Source organism: Grampus griseus (assembly GCF_964374135.1).
Source record: "Grampus griseus genome assembly, chromosome: 3".
Lineage (NCBI taxonomy): Eukaryota > Metazoa > Chordata > Mammalia > Artiodactyla > Delphinidae > Grampus > Grampus griseus.
Window position 1 is genome coordinate 100,672,491 of NC_139019.1, and position 15,821 is coordinate 100,688,311.

The following is a 15,821-nucleotide window of genomic DNA, read 5'->3' on the forward strand; positions in this document are numbered from 1 at the left end:
GCCATGAAAAAAGTTTACTTAGAACTCCAGAGAGCTTGAATATTATGACTATATTTATTATTTTTTTTATACACATCAATGTGTACATGTCAATCCCAATCGCCCAATTCATCCCACCACCGCCCCCCACCCCCCTGCCGCTTTCCCCCCTTGGTGTCCATATGTTTGTTCTCTACATCTGTGTATGACTTCATTTTTTTTTTTTTTTGTCTAAATGTTTTTATTGGAAACAGATAGTTGCACCAAGCAAGAGCGTACTTTCCCCACTCCAAATTAAAACAGAGCACAACAGGGGCAAACATTTGGCAGGACAGTTCCAATGTGTGAACATCCTTCTTTCTACGCACTGTGGTTGGGGTAACTTTATTTGTAAGCAGTCATTCTTAGACAAAATATTAACCCCAAAGTACTGATGTCACTCGAAAGGAAGTGGCCTTAATTTCATGTGTGGGGCAGTATGTTCTATAAATGCCAAAAGGTAGGAGAAGCACAAACACAACCCACTCTTTAAAAAAACTAAATAATTCAAAGTAGAATTTTTCCATCCCCCCACCCCTTCTCCTATAATAAAAAGTAGTGCTGGGCTCTGACACCCAGATTTAGTTTTTAACCTGGCCATTTACAAAGTGTTCCCCCATATGACTTGCATCATTAGGGTTATGAATAATAGTTCATTCACTCTGCAGAAAGTATCTACTCCTTTCTCCCTTCTTGCCTTCGTGCTCATGTTCCTTGGGGGGGCTGCTATCTGAGGGTCTTTTAGAGCCACCGTGCTGCTTGGCTTCTTCCAAAAGTTTGTCCAAAGCAAAAGGATCCTCCTCAAACTGAACTGGTCCTTCTCGGCCTCTTTGTCTACTGTCTGAACCAGGAAACTCCTTATCGGGAACAAATCTGTCAGTCTTTATTCTGGCTTCTAGGTCATCACCATACATGTCCTTGTCCAGATTTTTACTGGGCCTGTAAATATTTGGGGCCATATCTTTACCACCTCTCCAGGCTTGATCATAAACATTGTAAATTTCATCTTCTTCACCTGCAAACCCACTGTCCATACCCTTGGATTGGTTGAAGAGCCTTTGGTCATACTGAACTTCATTGGAAGTCCGAGGATTGGGCACACCCAGAGCAATGACTTCACTGATACCTCGATTTTCATTTCTCTGCAGTTTCGACCTCTTATCTGTAGCTGCCCTGGAAAGATTCCGGTCGTGCTGTGTCTCTTTTCGCGTGTCATGCTGGATTTCATCCCTCTCACGTGCCTCCCCATCCTCTTTTTCCACATGGGTTTTGATCCCAGCTCTTCTCTCCCTGGCTTTCTGGGCCATTTCTCTAAGTTTCTCTTCATGTTTCTCCTTTCCTTTTTGAGCCATCTTTCTCTCTACTTGAACATGCATTTCCACAGCTCCACGAGCCTTCCGATCAGCAATGTAGAGGGCTTCGGCCAGTTTTGCAAAATTTTCATTGATGTGAACTGTCTGCAGTCCTCTTCCATCAGCTGCCAGATGTTCATCTAATGGAATTGTATAACCCTTTGCATTTTTCCAGTTTGAAATACAGGGAGGAATCTTCCACTCTTCTTCTTCCTTCACGGTCATCTTTTGGCTAGGAGAGTGCATGACAGGTGCAGGAGGAGAAGGTGGTCCCCGGGGAATCTTCTTATTACTCTTGAACCTTGGAGGCTCCATCGGATCTTTCTGCATTTCTACCATTCGAATAACTCTCTGTTTAGCTCCAGAGTTGAACGCCGCTCCCTGTTGAGATGGTGTGTATCGGATATACTGAGGAGCGGCCAGTTTATCAGCTGCTGCTCGGACTGGCATGGCTGCAGCAACCTTCTGCGATACGGATTTTTCTAAGGCTACCCTTGTCTTTTCTGTTATCTCTCTAATGGCTTCTTCATCAGGTCTTTGCAGGTCTGGGTCATCTGCATTCATGACTTCTTTGGGAACCAGGTCAGTGTACTTGCTATAAATGACCTTGTCTTTTGACTGTCCCTGTCGAGCAGTTGCGTCATACTTAATTTTTCCTTCAGCATGCACCTGAATGGCCAGTGCATTTGACATTTTTCTCTTTCGTCCCATATCCAGGGGATACTGGGCCACGTGGCTCTCTGGAAAAGCACCTCCACCTCCCAAATCCTCTGATAACCGAGGTATCCAGCCTTTCCGGTACCCGTATGAGGGAGGTTCTCTTCGGGAGGAGACCAGGGAGGTCTGTCGTGATCTCTGCGATCTTGCCTTTTGTTCAGCCTCAAGCTGGTCCTGAGATAGCTGAGTAGGTGCAGGCAAAAAGCTGGTGAGCGCCATCTCAGGACTTCATTTTTATGGGGAAAAAGTAGATGAGTCTTATGGATTGCCCGTGCAAATATGCACTTCTAAAGAAGTCTTCTTTTAATATTTTGCCATCATTTGCTTGAGGCATATGCAGTCTAGGGGGAGTGCAGCAGGGCGGAAAGTGTCTGGGCTTGAAGGTAAGCCAGACCTGGGTTCTCACCTGGACAGGTGTCCTAATGACTCAGTCTCTTCGTTTGTAAGGCTGGGGGAATGCTGGCACTGAGAGTTGTGAAGATAAACATGTAACTGAGATAACAAATGAAAAGCACATACTATGGTGTTGGACATACACTAAAAAATAGTTGCTGTTACTATCCTGGATCTAAAAAACAGGAGGAGAATGATAGATTTCTTTATTGCGGCAGCACGTGAGAAGCACATGTTTTACCTTTTCTCATGTCTTCTCTACCTCTGGCCTGGGCATCCCTGCTCTCCTGCTCAGTGCCACCTGCCCAGGGGTCCGAAGTCTCTTGGAGTCGACACTGCACAGGAGGAAGCTGTTTAGCCTGCCAGGTAGATTGCATGTCGTAAGCCTTCTGTCCAGAGATTGTAATGAAGCCGGCTGTGATTCTGGTGCGGTGAGAGGTGCGGTGTGCAGAGTTATTCTTGATGGGACCAAAGTGCCAGCAGCTCCAGTGACCAGGATTCCCCCTGAACCAGTTGGATCCGAAGGGCTCTGGTGTTGTTGCTGCCCAAGTGGTCCTGGTGGAGGGGCATCATGCTAGTACCTTTTGGAATGTTCCTGGGATTTGGAGGTCAGAGTTGGAAGCCATGCACCCGGTTCATTGGGGGTTGATTTAGCAAACCAAAAAGAGTTTTCCAGTATCGTTATTAAACCCTGGAGAGAAACTTGAAACAGAAACTCAGTACAAAGGATAGCCCATGGGAGAGTGAGTTTTGGTAATTGAAGGAAGTGTTTTGTAAGCTTGAATGTCCAGTAATGTGCAGAGTTAAAATATAGGAAACATTTTCATATTGAAAATGGATACAGAACCAGGACCTGGCTTATTAAATAATAATGGTGAAAAGTGATTTAAAATCTTGTGTGTGTGTTTTAACGTTAGATATGCAAAAGCTAGACTAAGTACTTCTTTTGTTTGATTTATCCAGTGTTTGCTTCCTTTGCCTGCCCTGGGTCTATGCAGGAGCGCCTCCTGGCATGATGGAGAACTGTCGAGTTGTGATCTTTCCTCCTGAATTTCTTGTGCACGATTTTATATTTAAACCTTTATAAACAGTTCCACTGATGTTCTTCAGGTGCTGTACAGATTGTTCTTAAATGAATGTGGGTAGGCCCTGGATTCTTAAGTTGACTACAGTACTGTCATTTTCAAAGTATATGTTTATTTTCCAGTTTTTTAGATTTGGAGAGTTTTTAAAAAACAACATTTGCTCTATGTTAGGAATGTATTCATTTTCATTGGCCATTTATCATAGTGTCAGTTTATAAAAATAAAGAAATATTAGTCTTTGAAAGCCCCTTAACATATTTTGAACTGATCAACTGCTTAGTTAATATATCTGTAACATTGTAAGATAGTTAATTTTCAGGGATAGTTCCATGAAGGATAGATGGAGATTATTAAAGATCACTGCCATTTAACCTCTGTGCTCTTAGTCTTAGCATACAAAGGCAGGAAAGCATTTATCTGTTATAAAGTAGCAGAATTAATCTGTGTAACTTAGTAAATCTAGTCTTCGAATCCCTGCTTGTTGCCAGCTACGGGCAATCGACAACGACAATGCATGATTCCAGCCCTCAAGGAGTTTGCAGTTTAGTTCTACACAAATGACACAGCACCCATGAAGCAGTAATGAATGCTTTATGGTAATAGGTAGAAAAATAGCAAGTTGTATTGAATGGACGTTTTGAGAATGACATCAGTGAGGAGTAAAGTACCGGGAAGACTTCCTACAAGAAATGGCTTCAGCTGTGTTTTGAAGCATAGGTAGGATCTAGATAAGCAGATGGAAAGGGTAAGCTTTTTGTGAAGGAACCCCAACCCCCCAAAAGGTAAAAACATGTAAATGAACATTATGTGATGGGGGATGGGAAGAGAGCAGTGTCCAGTGTGCAGGAGGTAGTGGTAGGTGGAGGGTGAAGTATTCTGGGTACATGGGGCAGAGCCAGGTGGCAGAGGTCCCTGTGGAGGACTGCCTTTCCTCTGTTTCTCCTGGAGGGTGGCAGCCACCATCGTTGAAGTGTCAGAGTTCATTCCACTTTTGACGGGGATTGGGGAGAGGAGGGCACATTCTAGAAGGTGGCATGTCTGAGTTGCTTTGGGGGGGGGTGGAGGTGGAGAGGAGAGAATGCCTGTCACCAGCAGCAGGGTAAGGATGGGATCGGAAACTTTGAAATCGGATAACTTTGTGCAGAGGTAAACAGGGCTGCAGAGCATATTTCTGAACAGCCAAGTGACATGAAAATGAGGACGTCATGTTGATTAAACTTACCTTGATGTACAGAATGTTTCCAAAGGGGGTTGATTGGAGTCAGCAATGAGACCATTGCCGTGGACCAGGCTAGGGTAGGGGGATGGAGAAGTGGCAGGATGAAGGGACAGTGCCATAGGGTGGGTATGAGGGATTCCAGAACAGTGGGCTTTAGAAACTGTCTAGAATTGGTAGCTAAAAAAGGTAAATAAAAAATTGGCATTGACATATATACACTACCAAATGTAAAATAGATAGCTAGTGGGAAGCAGCCGCATAGCACAGGGAGATTAGCTCGGTGCTTTGTGTCCACCTAGAGGGGTGGGATAGGGAGGGTGGGAGGGAGACGCAAGAGGGAGGAGATATGGGGATATATGTATACATATAGCTGATTCACTTTGTTATACAGCAGCAACTAACACAATAATGTAAAGCAATTATACTCCAATAAAGATGTTAAAATTAAATAAATAAATAAAATAAAATTTAGTCCTCCACCTCTGATCTCTTCACTTGCCACTTTCTGCCCTACATGCCTGAACTGCTCCCCCATAGCTCAGTTGCTGGAGGCCCTGGGCTTCTCATGCCTCCGAATCTCATGTTCTTCTGCCTGCAGGAAACCTATCCTGCTCTCCCACCCCCAGTTGGTTAGCTTGTGTTTTCCGTTTCTGAACCAATTCCAGTTTCACTTCCTCCTAGTAGCCAATGACAAGATTTTCACCTTTGCCCAAGAGTTTGCTTCTTATTCCTTTGACTGTGTCTTCATGTTCACTGTTCAGATGATGCTTGAGACACAGGGTGATTCTGGACAGGAGAGGCAAGGGGAGGGGTCTGTTACCTGAAAACTGGGTTTGCGTCTTGGTGGGTATTGAGCCAAAAGATACATCCAAACCAAGGATCCGGGAGAAGGAAGGATGAATATTTGCAGCAAGTAAAGAGAACACCCGGGATCTTTCCCAAAGCAGTGTCTCCCCTAACAGCAAAACTGGGGAAGTTTTAAGCTAAGGGTTCATGCACATTCATGAAGGGGCTGCAGCAGAGAATTCAGCATAGATTTGGGGCAAAGGTCGACAGAGCTCGATACATAGGTTTTGTCCGTCTTCCAAGTACCTGGTTGGTCATCAGTCCAGGTGAAGCACATGGGTAGGCGAGGCCCACTGTGTGGTTAGGGGCCCAGCAGCTGTTCTAGAGGGAACAGAGGAGTCAGGAGGAAGAGGTGAGGATGTGGACCTTTGAGGAGCAGTTTCAGTGGGGGGGATGGAAGTCAGATTGCAGTGAATTAGGGAAGTTGGAGAGAGTGAGGAAAATGGAGTGTGGACCCTTTCAGGTGCTTTGACAGTGAAAGGAGGGAAAGAAAGCACAGCAGCAAGAAGAAAAGCAGGGTCAGGTAAAGGCTCTTTCTAAATCAGAACACTGGCAGTGAGTATTTTAAGGTCAAGGGGAGGGGACAGTGGTGTGAGAGCCTGAGGAATCTGAAGGGAGAAGGAGTGTAAGTGGAAAAGAGGCTTCTGCGAGGCAGACTTCTGTTCTTGGAGTTGCTTTTCTTGTCAGGTAACCGGCTTGTGCCAATGACTCAGCCATACAAAGTTTGGGATTAAGGGGTGAGTTTAGAGCACATCATCTAATGGAAATATAAAGCGAGCCACATATTTCTAGTAGCCATATTTTAAAAAGTAAAAAGAAACAGATGAAATGAATTGTAATATATTTTATTTAGCCCAATAAATCCAACATATTATTTAACTTGTCATCCATATAAAATGATGAATATTTTATATTTTTTGTAGTAGCTTTTTTTTTTTTTTTTGCGGTACGCGGGCCTCTCACTGTTGTGGCCTCTCCCGTTGTGGAGCACAGGCTCCGGACGTGCAGGCTCAGCGGCCATGGCTCATGGGCCCAGCCACTCCACGGCATGTGGGATCTTCCCGACCGGGGCACGAACCCGTGTCCGCTGCATCGGCAGGCGGACTCTCAACCACCGCGCCACCAGGGAAGCCCTGTAGTAGCTTTTGAAATTGGGTGTGTTTTACATGTAGAGGACACCTCCCTTCGGGCTAGCCGCATTTCAAATGCCCAATAGTGGTTTGTGGTGAGTGTTGCCATATTAGACAAGCCAGATTTGAAGAGTAGGAGGGGTCCAGTTTACAGCAAGTCATGTACTGAGGCAGGATCAAGGTATCCACTTTGAGGAGCTGAAATTTTATGTTTTAGATCCTTTAGCTACTGATGAGAATTTAATCTCACTATTCTTTTTCTCTACTGTCAACCTGAATACTCTCCAGGCTCTTGGTTTCTGCTTAGATGAGATATGTTGGGCTTGTGTTCCACCTGGCCTTAGGTAGATGGAATTGTGGAACTAGGAAGCCGTATTCAAGGCAGCTCAAGTCACTCTTTGGGCTCAGTTCCCAGTTGCTACCACTTAGTAGCTGTGACTCACTGAGCAAGTTACTTTACTTTTCCATGCCTCAGTTTCCTGATCTCTAAAATGGGGATAGTAATGACCAGTTTTTATTATATGAAATTCTATAGGCACGTCATAGTGTTGTTGCAAAAATTTTAAGTCTGGAGGGTTGATCTATACTCAAGGCTTAACAGTTTTAAAAGGGGATGTTTAGATTACTTTATTTGAGTCAGTCTTAATCATCATTATAGATTTTTTTTTAACTTTTCTGGAGACCAGAACTTTATGAAATGTTACTTGACATTGGAGTTTAAACAAAAAATCTTGTGTTTTTCTTTGGAAAAGTATGAAAGCATAAAGCTTCACATTTACTCAATTAAAATACATGGAGCAATAATCAATATATTATCCTTAGGAGCCACCTGAAGTTGGGTGATATGCTCTTTAAAATCTTCCACAAGTTGCTTTCTTCAATAACAAACTTGAGTTTGGAGTCTCTGGTGTTTCTGAGCAGTGCACTGACATAAGACAGCTTGGTTCTAATTGCATGCATCCCGTGTTGGGAAAACTTTTTCATTATGAATATCTGAATGAGAGCTGTTAGGATGGAGCTGGAGATGAGAGGGAGGGGAACAAGGGAAGTAGAAACCTTGTTAAGAGCCACTGCCCATGTGCCCTTTATCTGTCAGTCAATATCCCGTTTTTCAAATGAGGTTTTGCAATAACCAGATAGCGAGAGCACATCCTTAAGTGAGGACTGCAGGAACCTGCCTGCCTGCTTTGTCCAGCTCACCCTTTCTAACTGAGCTCAAAGTTGACTTTTGCCTATAAAAGTGGAAAATGGGCCTGATAAAAATGTTTAGTCTGCAGGGCCTTGTTTTATTTATCATATCAGAAAAGAACAATGTTTTGTGTTGTGGTCAAAATAGAAGCCGACCTTGCTTGTTCACAAAAGCTCAAATCCTGGAGATAAGGGGGGCAAAATAATAGAATACAATGGAAAGAGTAGAGTGTAATTATTTGTAGCTTGTCAAGTGAAGCCCTTTCAGGCCCCAAGTGATTCAAATCTGGGAACTCTGCACAATTCTGTAAACTAACCACAACCAGCATCAGAGAAATCTCCCCTGGCCCGCAGACAGCACTGAAATTGCATCAGTTTGTCATGCACTGAGCATGCCAGCCTCACACAATATCATTTGGTTGCAAATGGGCCTGCCCCCAAAGCCCTGAAATACATTCTGTGGTATCTGACTCTTGGCCTGCGATTTGTCATGTCCCTGCTGCTATCAGCGTACAGTAATTTTAATAGATTCTGATGGCTTCCCGGTAGAAACGCGGGATGCATCTGGTTTGGGCATAGGACACTGAAGAGATTCTTCTAGCTGTAAACAACAGGATTGCATGCAGAAAAAATTGGAGATGCATTTTATTTCATTAAAAATTGGTTTTAGGTTACAAGCGTGTGTTTTCTGAATTATAAAATAAAAATCCCTGCACAGTTTAATAGCTGTAAAACACATTGCTTGTTTTTATCTTTAAAGTAGTTAACTCTTTAGAAGTGTATTTCTGGCAGCAGTGTCACATTTTAGAAGTCACAGCTGTAAGTATGGAATGAGTCTAGTAAATGTAATAGTTTATTTAGCCCCTTGCTACTCGATATGTTGTCCACGGAGCAGCAGCCCTGGTGGGTGTTTGTTAGAAATGCAGACTCTCAGGACCCACCCCAGACCTACGGGGATCACTCTGCATTCTCACAAGATCCCCAGGAGATGCACCTGCACAGGAAAGTTTGAGAAGCTGAGAAACTCAGGCTTAGAGCACAGGCTTCCGAGTCAGAGAGACAGAGCTGTACTCAGATTCCATCTTCTGACTTAGTGTGTTTGACTTTGGGTGATTTGTGCTAGACTTCGGATTTCTCATCTACAGAGTGGGGCTTATATAACTACGTCATATGGTTATTTTGAGGATGACATTAAGTTATGAATACGTAGAAATATAAATATCTCTACCTATACCTCTATATGGTGCCTGACATGGAGGGAACATACAATAAATGAAAGATGGATAGCGGTGCCTCTGTGGACTTTTGCCTTAAGAGCGTGAAAAATTTGTGTAATTGTGAAATAACTCACCTGCAAATAATTTCCACAGTAGAGGGATTATGAATTTTGTCGACAAACTGTGGCTGAGTGTGGCTGAACTTGGTCTCCCTCCTCTCCTCACGTAATCCCCTGTCGGTTCGCCTTTGTCCTGTAGTGTCATCCTGTCATGATTTAGAGTATATGGCAGAGCCATGGACAGTGCTAGCTACCTGGAAAGGTGTCTAAAATGCACCTGCCGATTCCTGGAGGCTGGACTTAGTACCATCTCAGCATCTGCCAGGTCCTGGTTCTAGAGCCCGCCCCTCGGTGTCTGGCCTCCTGGCCCTGGCCCTGGCCCAGTGTGGAAGAATCTCCTGCCCTCATCTGTAGGCCCTATGTTCTGGTCCCACTGTGGGTGCTCAGGGCTCTCTGTGTTCCCAAACCCTCCTGATTGTCACAGGCGGGGGCGGAGGGCGGCGCCTTTTCCTAGTATGGACCTGTGGGGAAAAAATACAAAGACAAAAAGTAACAGCCCGATATAAAACAACTTTTTTTTTTCCTTGGGAAACACTGTTTTTCCCTCCCTTCATCTCTTTTTCTTTTTTCCCCCTCCCAATCTCTCAATCTTCTGTCTGTAAATGTAAAATTTTCAGCTCACTGGCTTTTAAAATTATGAATAACATAAAACTTTAGTTAAATCACTCAAAAGTATAATTTATTTCCATATCTGGACCAGTTAAGGCAATGGGGATGGGAAGGATGAGGGAGAAATGGGAATGGGTGAGGAATTGGGGCCGGCTGGGCACAGAGACAGGGGGGTGGAGTGTAGGAATGGATGGGGCAGAGCAAAGGACAGGGGAGCAGAGAAGGAGAGATGGAGTACAGAGCAAGGAGTGTCGAGGCAAGAGGGGGAGTCAGCTGGGCTACCAGTGTTTGGTCAGTGTCAGTTAACTGGCTCATCTGTGTTTCAGAAGGTAGGAGGTAACTGTCCCTCAACACAATTTCCTCATCTTGGAACTGCCTGTAAAATCTTGCATGTTATGTGTATGTATGTTTCCAGGGAGGTCTGCAGATTTTCACATCTGTGACCCCAAGAAAGGCTGAGAAATCACTTACTCCAAATCACAATTCCAGACTACCTTCTTGCCAAAGATGAAACAGCTCTTTAAGTTGTATTTCTGTATATTTGATTTCCTTTTTCGTTAAGCAGTCTTATTAATGTAATAGCATCTTGCTGTATTTGTTCATATATAGTTCGTATCTAGCTAAATCTCTTGATGTCTTGAAATGAACAGATGGCGTATCTTCCTGAATATTGTATTTTTTTCTTTTCAAATTTTAAACTAATGTGATTAATTGGTTGCTTTAGAGATGGTTCACTTTTGTCATAACTCTCTGAACTTCTATTAATGTTTGCGCATTACGTTAAAGGGTTAATGCATCCAGTAGGCTTTCAGAACTGTCAGAAATGTATTACCCAAGATTGTCACATCACTGATTCTTATGTTAGAACTTTGCTTGGATAGACTGATAAATATTTTTGTGGTAATCTCATTGGTTGTATAGAGGAAGCAGACAGTGTCAGAGGGTTAATGACACTGTTTGCTTTATTCAGTTGAATATATGTGTCCATTTTAACTTATGAAATTAGAATTTGGAAGTCTCAGACATGAAACACATTTTCTAACTTTTCCTTGGGTTCCTATAGGAATAAGTTGGTCTGATATGAATTATGGATCATCTCTCTACTTATTATTGTTATATTGAATGACCCTCAGTTGTTTCTTTATCTGACAAAACATATGTCAGACAATCCATTTCTCTCAGTAAAGTCTGCACTCAATTATTATAGCCCCAACTGCACTTGACTCATCTTAAACTTTAATAATGCAGAATAAGCAAGAGAGACTGTAAAGTATGTCAGGTGAGGATTAAGAGAAAGGTTCTGACAGAAGAGTCGGCAGGTGAGATTGAACACAGACCCCTCAGCAGAGGTGCTCTCCACTCTTGGTACCCTCATAGCCCTACCCACCCCCCCACTCCTTGATACCTGTTATTCAATCAGACCAGCTTATTAAACAGAGAGAGGGCAGGTCATAGAGGTAATGGGGCCAGAGAGAATATATTTTAAACTTTATCTTGAAATAATTTCAAATGTACAAAAAAGTTGCAAGAATAGTACAAAGAATTCTCATTTCTTTCTAACCAGATTCATCAAATTTTTTTGTTTTGTTTTTGTTTTTCTGTTTTTGCGGTATGCGGGCCTCTCACTGTTGTGGCCTCTCCCGTTGCGGAGCACAGGCTCCAGACACGCAGGCTCAGTGGCCATGGCTCACGGGCCCAGCCGCTCCGCGGCATGTGGGATCTTCCCGGACTGGGGCACGAACCCGTGTCCCCTGCATCGGCAGGCGGACTCTCAACCATTGCACCACCAGGGAAGCCCAGATTCATCAATTTTTAAAGCTTTACCACTTTTGCTTTATCATTCTCTTCCCTACATCCCTCTTTTTATATATGTAATCTTTTTCTGAACCCTTTGAGAGTAGGTTGTGTATATTATACCTCTTTACTCCTCATTATTTCAATCTGTGTGTCCTAAAATAGGGATATTCTCTTAACGTAACCACAGTGAAATTGTCAAATCAGGAAATTTAACATTGACCCAGGATTATTTTGTAGTCTGTATCACAAATTTGTCAGTTGTCTCAATAATATCCTTTAGAGCATTTTTTTTTTCTCCTGGTACAGTATCCAGATAAGCATTACGTTTAGTTGTCATGTCTTTTTAGTCCCCTTTAATCTGGAACTCTCTCTCAGTCTCTCTTTGTCTTCCATGACATTGTCATTTTTATAAAAGACAGGTCAAAATAGACTGTCCTTCAATTTAGCTTTGTCTGATGGCTCCTGCTGGGTAGACTCAGGTCACGGATTTGGAGCTGGAAATCTCCATTAATGTTACTATGTCCTTGTTAGGGTATCCTATCCAGAGGCACATGGTATTTGTTTGCCCCTAATTGGTGATGCTAGTTTTGAGCACTTGGTTAGGTTTTGTTGGTTTTCACTGTTGTATATTTACTATTTTTCCTTTTGTAATTAATAAGTAACATTTGGAGAGACATTTTACAATTATATAAATGTTCTCTTCCTTATCAAATGGTTCCTCCCTGGTTCAGCATCCATTGATGATTCCTGCCTGAATAAGTTTTTACTGTGTTGTTGGCAAAATGGAAATTTTCTAACGCCATCATTCCTTCTCTTATAAGGAAGAGGTTTCCCTTTAGGGTGGCTTTTAAAAGCGTGGACTTAGAGCCCTGTCTGGACCATTAAGTCCCCAATGTTATCCTTTCTTTGACTATAATTGATTATTTTTAAGGAAATGAGCCCTAGATATGCCATAAGTTTAATCATAATCTTTTCTTATACCTATTCAAAAACAATTATAGTTAAAACTTTCATCCCTTCAATAACTTCCTGCAAGAATTTTAAATAAAATTTAAATAATACAGAAGGGTGTGAAATAAAAGCTAAAAGCCTCTTTTCCTCCCTTTCTCTGATCTCTGATCGGTAATAGTTTGGTATATCCCCCTTCAGACAGAAGTGGAATGATAACATACTTATTATTTTGCAAATTGTTTTTCCAAATTGAGGATTTATGTATCAAATCTTTCTTTTTTTTTGCGGTACGCGGGCCTCTCACTGTTGTGGCCTCTCCCGTTGCAGAGCACAGGCTCCGGACGCGCAGGCTCAGTGACCATGGCTCACGGGCCCAGCCGCTCCGCGGCATGTGGGATCTTCCCGGACCGGGGCACGAACCTGTGTCCCCTGCATCGGCAGGCGGACTCTCAACCACTGCGCCAGCAGGGAAGCCCTACAATCTATTTTTTAAAAGTATAAGTTTTGCATTACCTCAGATTTTCATTTGTCTCCTCCCACACTTATTGGTATTTCAGCAATAATGCATCCTCCCCAAAAAGGCCTCTCATTATTTTGGAGAAATATTACTAGATCTTCAAGTCTTATTAAAAATTAAATTGGCTTTGGTCTAATTTATTTACATATAGACTGATTTTTTTTCAAACTCTTGTTATTATATTCAGCTATATTATTCTTTGAATATATTTTAGGGGCTGGCTAGGAAAGTTAATGTTTCTGTGAAGAAATGTGTCATCAGTAGTAGATATTGACTTATGAGCAAACACATAAGAACAAAGTATGTATGTATGTTGGAGACCATCTAGTGACCAAAACGATGCTTCTGTCAGTGAAATAGGAATTGTAAGTTTAAGAATATGAGTGTTGTGAGGTCAAAGGCATATGTCTTTATAACATAGTTAGCACCTACAAACAATGGAGTAGTCCTTGTAGCAAACCTATTTCTTTTTATTTTTTCCCCCAATGTTTAATTTTGAAAAAATATTGATAGCACAGTACAAAGAGTACTTATATTCACTCAGATTCACCAGTTGTTAACGTTTTGCCACCTTTGTGTTGTTCTCTCTCTCTGTCTCACACATACTCACACAGAAACACACACACACATATTTATTTTTTTATTTTGGGTGAATCCTTTGAAAATAATTTGCACACTTACTTTCACCCCTAAATTACAACATTTCACTCCTTTGACCCAGTGGTTAACAGGAATAATGATCTTTGGCCTGGTTAAGCTATTAAATTGATAGTTGCAAAATGATGATTTTTCTAATTCCATCATTTCTTCCACGTTTATTAACTGGCATTCTTCTGTGAAGAGGAGCTTCTCCCCTTCCTTGTTCTCCCCTCATATCTCTATAGACTCATGGATATTTTTTTTAAGTATAAGTTTTTCTAGTGTTGTCATTATTCTTTTTAATGCCCAAATTATCCCAAATTTGTCCCATGGGATCTCATTCAATTTGACTCGTGTCCTTTTGACATGACCACATTTGTCTTTGATCACTGTTTCTTTCTGTCCAACAAGATATGAAGGTTCACTGTGGACTTGCCCAATTTGAGACTTTTCCCATGGATGCCTGCTTCTTTTTAGTGGGGAATAGCATCTAGAAACTAAGATGGATGCTAAGTGTCCTATGGTTTATCATTGCTACCAGACCCTCTCAGTTGCTAGAACTATGAAATATATTACATATATACTTATTATAATAGGCATATATGTGTGTATATATCTGAATATATACTATATATCATACTCATATGAGTATGAGTATATACCCATTTTAAATTATGACTACATTTCATGTACCTTTTTCTTCATGCATAAAAATTCCAGCATTTCAAGCCCCAAATTATTCTAACACGAAGCCTACCAAATAAAATTTAAGACCTTTATGCAATCCTTTTTGTATTAAAATATGTCCCATTATGTTTGTGTAGTTAGAATACTATGTTCAAAATTTACCTGCATCATTTACTCTATATTGTTATGTAAAAAAATTTAATGTACAGTTAGGTTATTTTCTCTGTTTATATTCAATTTGTGGGTTTTTCCGTCTTTTTTGTTTAAATTTATTAATATATAGAACAACTTATTTGGTTCGAAACTATATACAAAGGTATTTTTGGAAAAGTCTCGCTCTCCTTGCCTTCTATGCACATGTCTATAGGTAACCAGTGTTATTAGGTTCTGGTTTATACTTCTTGTGTTTCTTTTCTGTACACACACACACAGACACACACACACACACACACACTCTCAACCTAATATATCTCCATCTCTTATTATATCTTCATTCCTTATTTTCCCTTTCATAACAATTAACATACTATATGTAATCTTTCTTCCTTGATGTTTTTTTTCAGTCAGTATATCCTAGAAAGCGCTCTGTATGAGTTCATAAGAATCCTCCTCGTTTGTAATGGCTACATGGTACTTCATTGTGTGGCTAGTCTCCTATGGATGGGCATTTGGGTTTTCATTATTTTGCTCTTACAAATAATACTTTTGCAGCAATTTTTTAATGAGCAACTGCTATGGACACAGCATTCTTTTAGTTCTGCTTTGTGATATAGTGAAAAATAAGGTTTGTTTTCTGCCTTGAAGTATTATAGTCCAGTGGAGGGATGTTTTTAGAAGTGGGCTAGGAAGAGAAATGGCCCGGTATCTAGTAGTTTAATATAATCTAGATATTCTCAGTAATTTTTAGTTATCTGACTGCACATTCTCATAGAAACAACATGAGACAAATATGTGGGAGCACATATTACGCTGTTGTCTAGCTTCCAAGTAAGAATAAAAGGAAACCTTTTAAGTTAAGATAAATACTCTTCAGTAAATCAACATTAAGTAATTTTATTGAGCTACAAGTGCTAGGTTTCATGAAATCGTTTTAGTTTAGCCACACTTTCTAAAAGTAAAATATAGTTAGGGAAATTTTTCTCTTATTGGTATTATTCAGCCAAAATGGGAACTCTTTTATTTATTTTATCTTTTTTAAAAACCTTATATCTAACTTTCATTCCTGCATAGTAAAAACACATATGGTTGCACAAACCATTCATGGTCTGGGGGGACTTGTTGCCTTGGTTTTCAGAGAATTTGTTTGACTTTAAAATACTGTCTTTAGAATCACGTAT

General features: G+C 41.2%; 2 protein-coding genes across 2 annotated transcripts in view; one reads left to right on the forward strand and one right to left on the reverse strand.

Annotated features, from left to right (window-relative positions):
* Positions 1-15,821, forward strand: part of SNX24 (sorting nexin 24) — a 162,302-nt gene that overhangs the window by 21,293 nt on the left and 125,188 nt on the right. The window lies entirely within an intron of this gene.
* Positions 672-2,306, reverse strand: LOC309820925 (SNW domain-containing protein 1-like; the record flags this gene model as incomplete). The annotated part of the gene is made up of 1 exon (XM_082651992.1): positions 672-2,306. The coding sequence occupies one exon, from the start codon at positions 2,304-2,306 to the stop codon at positions 672-674; it is 1,635 nt and encodes a 544-aa protein (XP_082508118.1).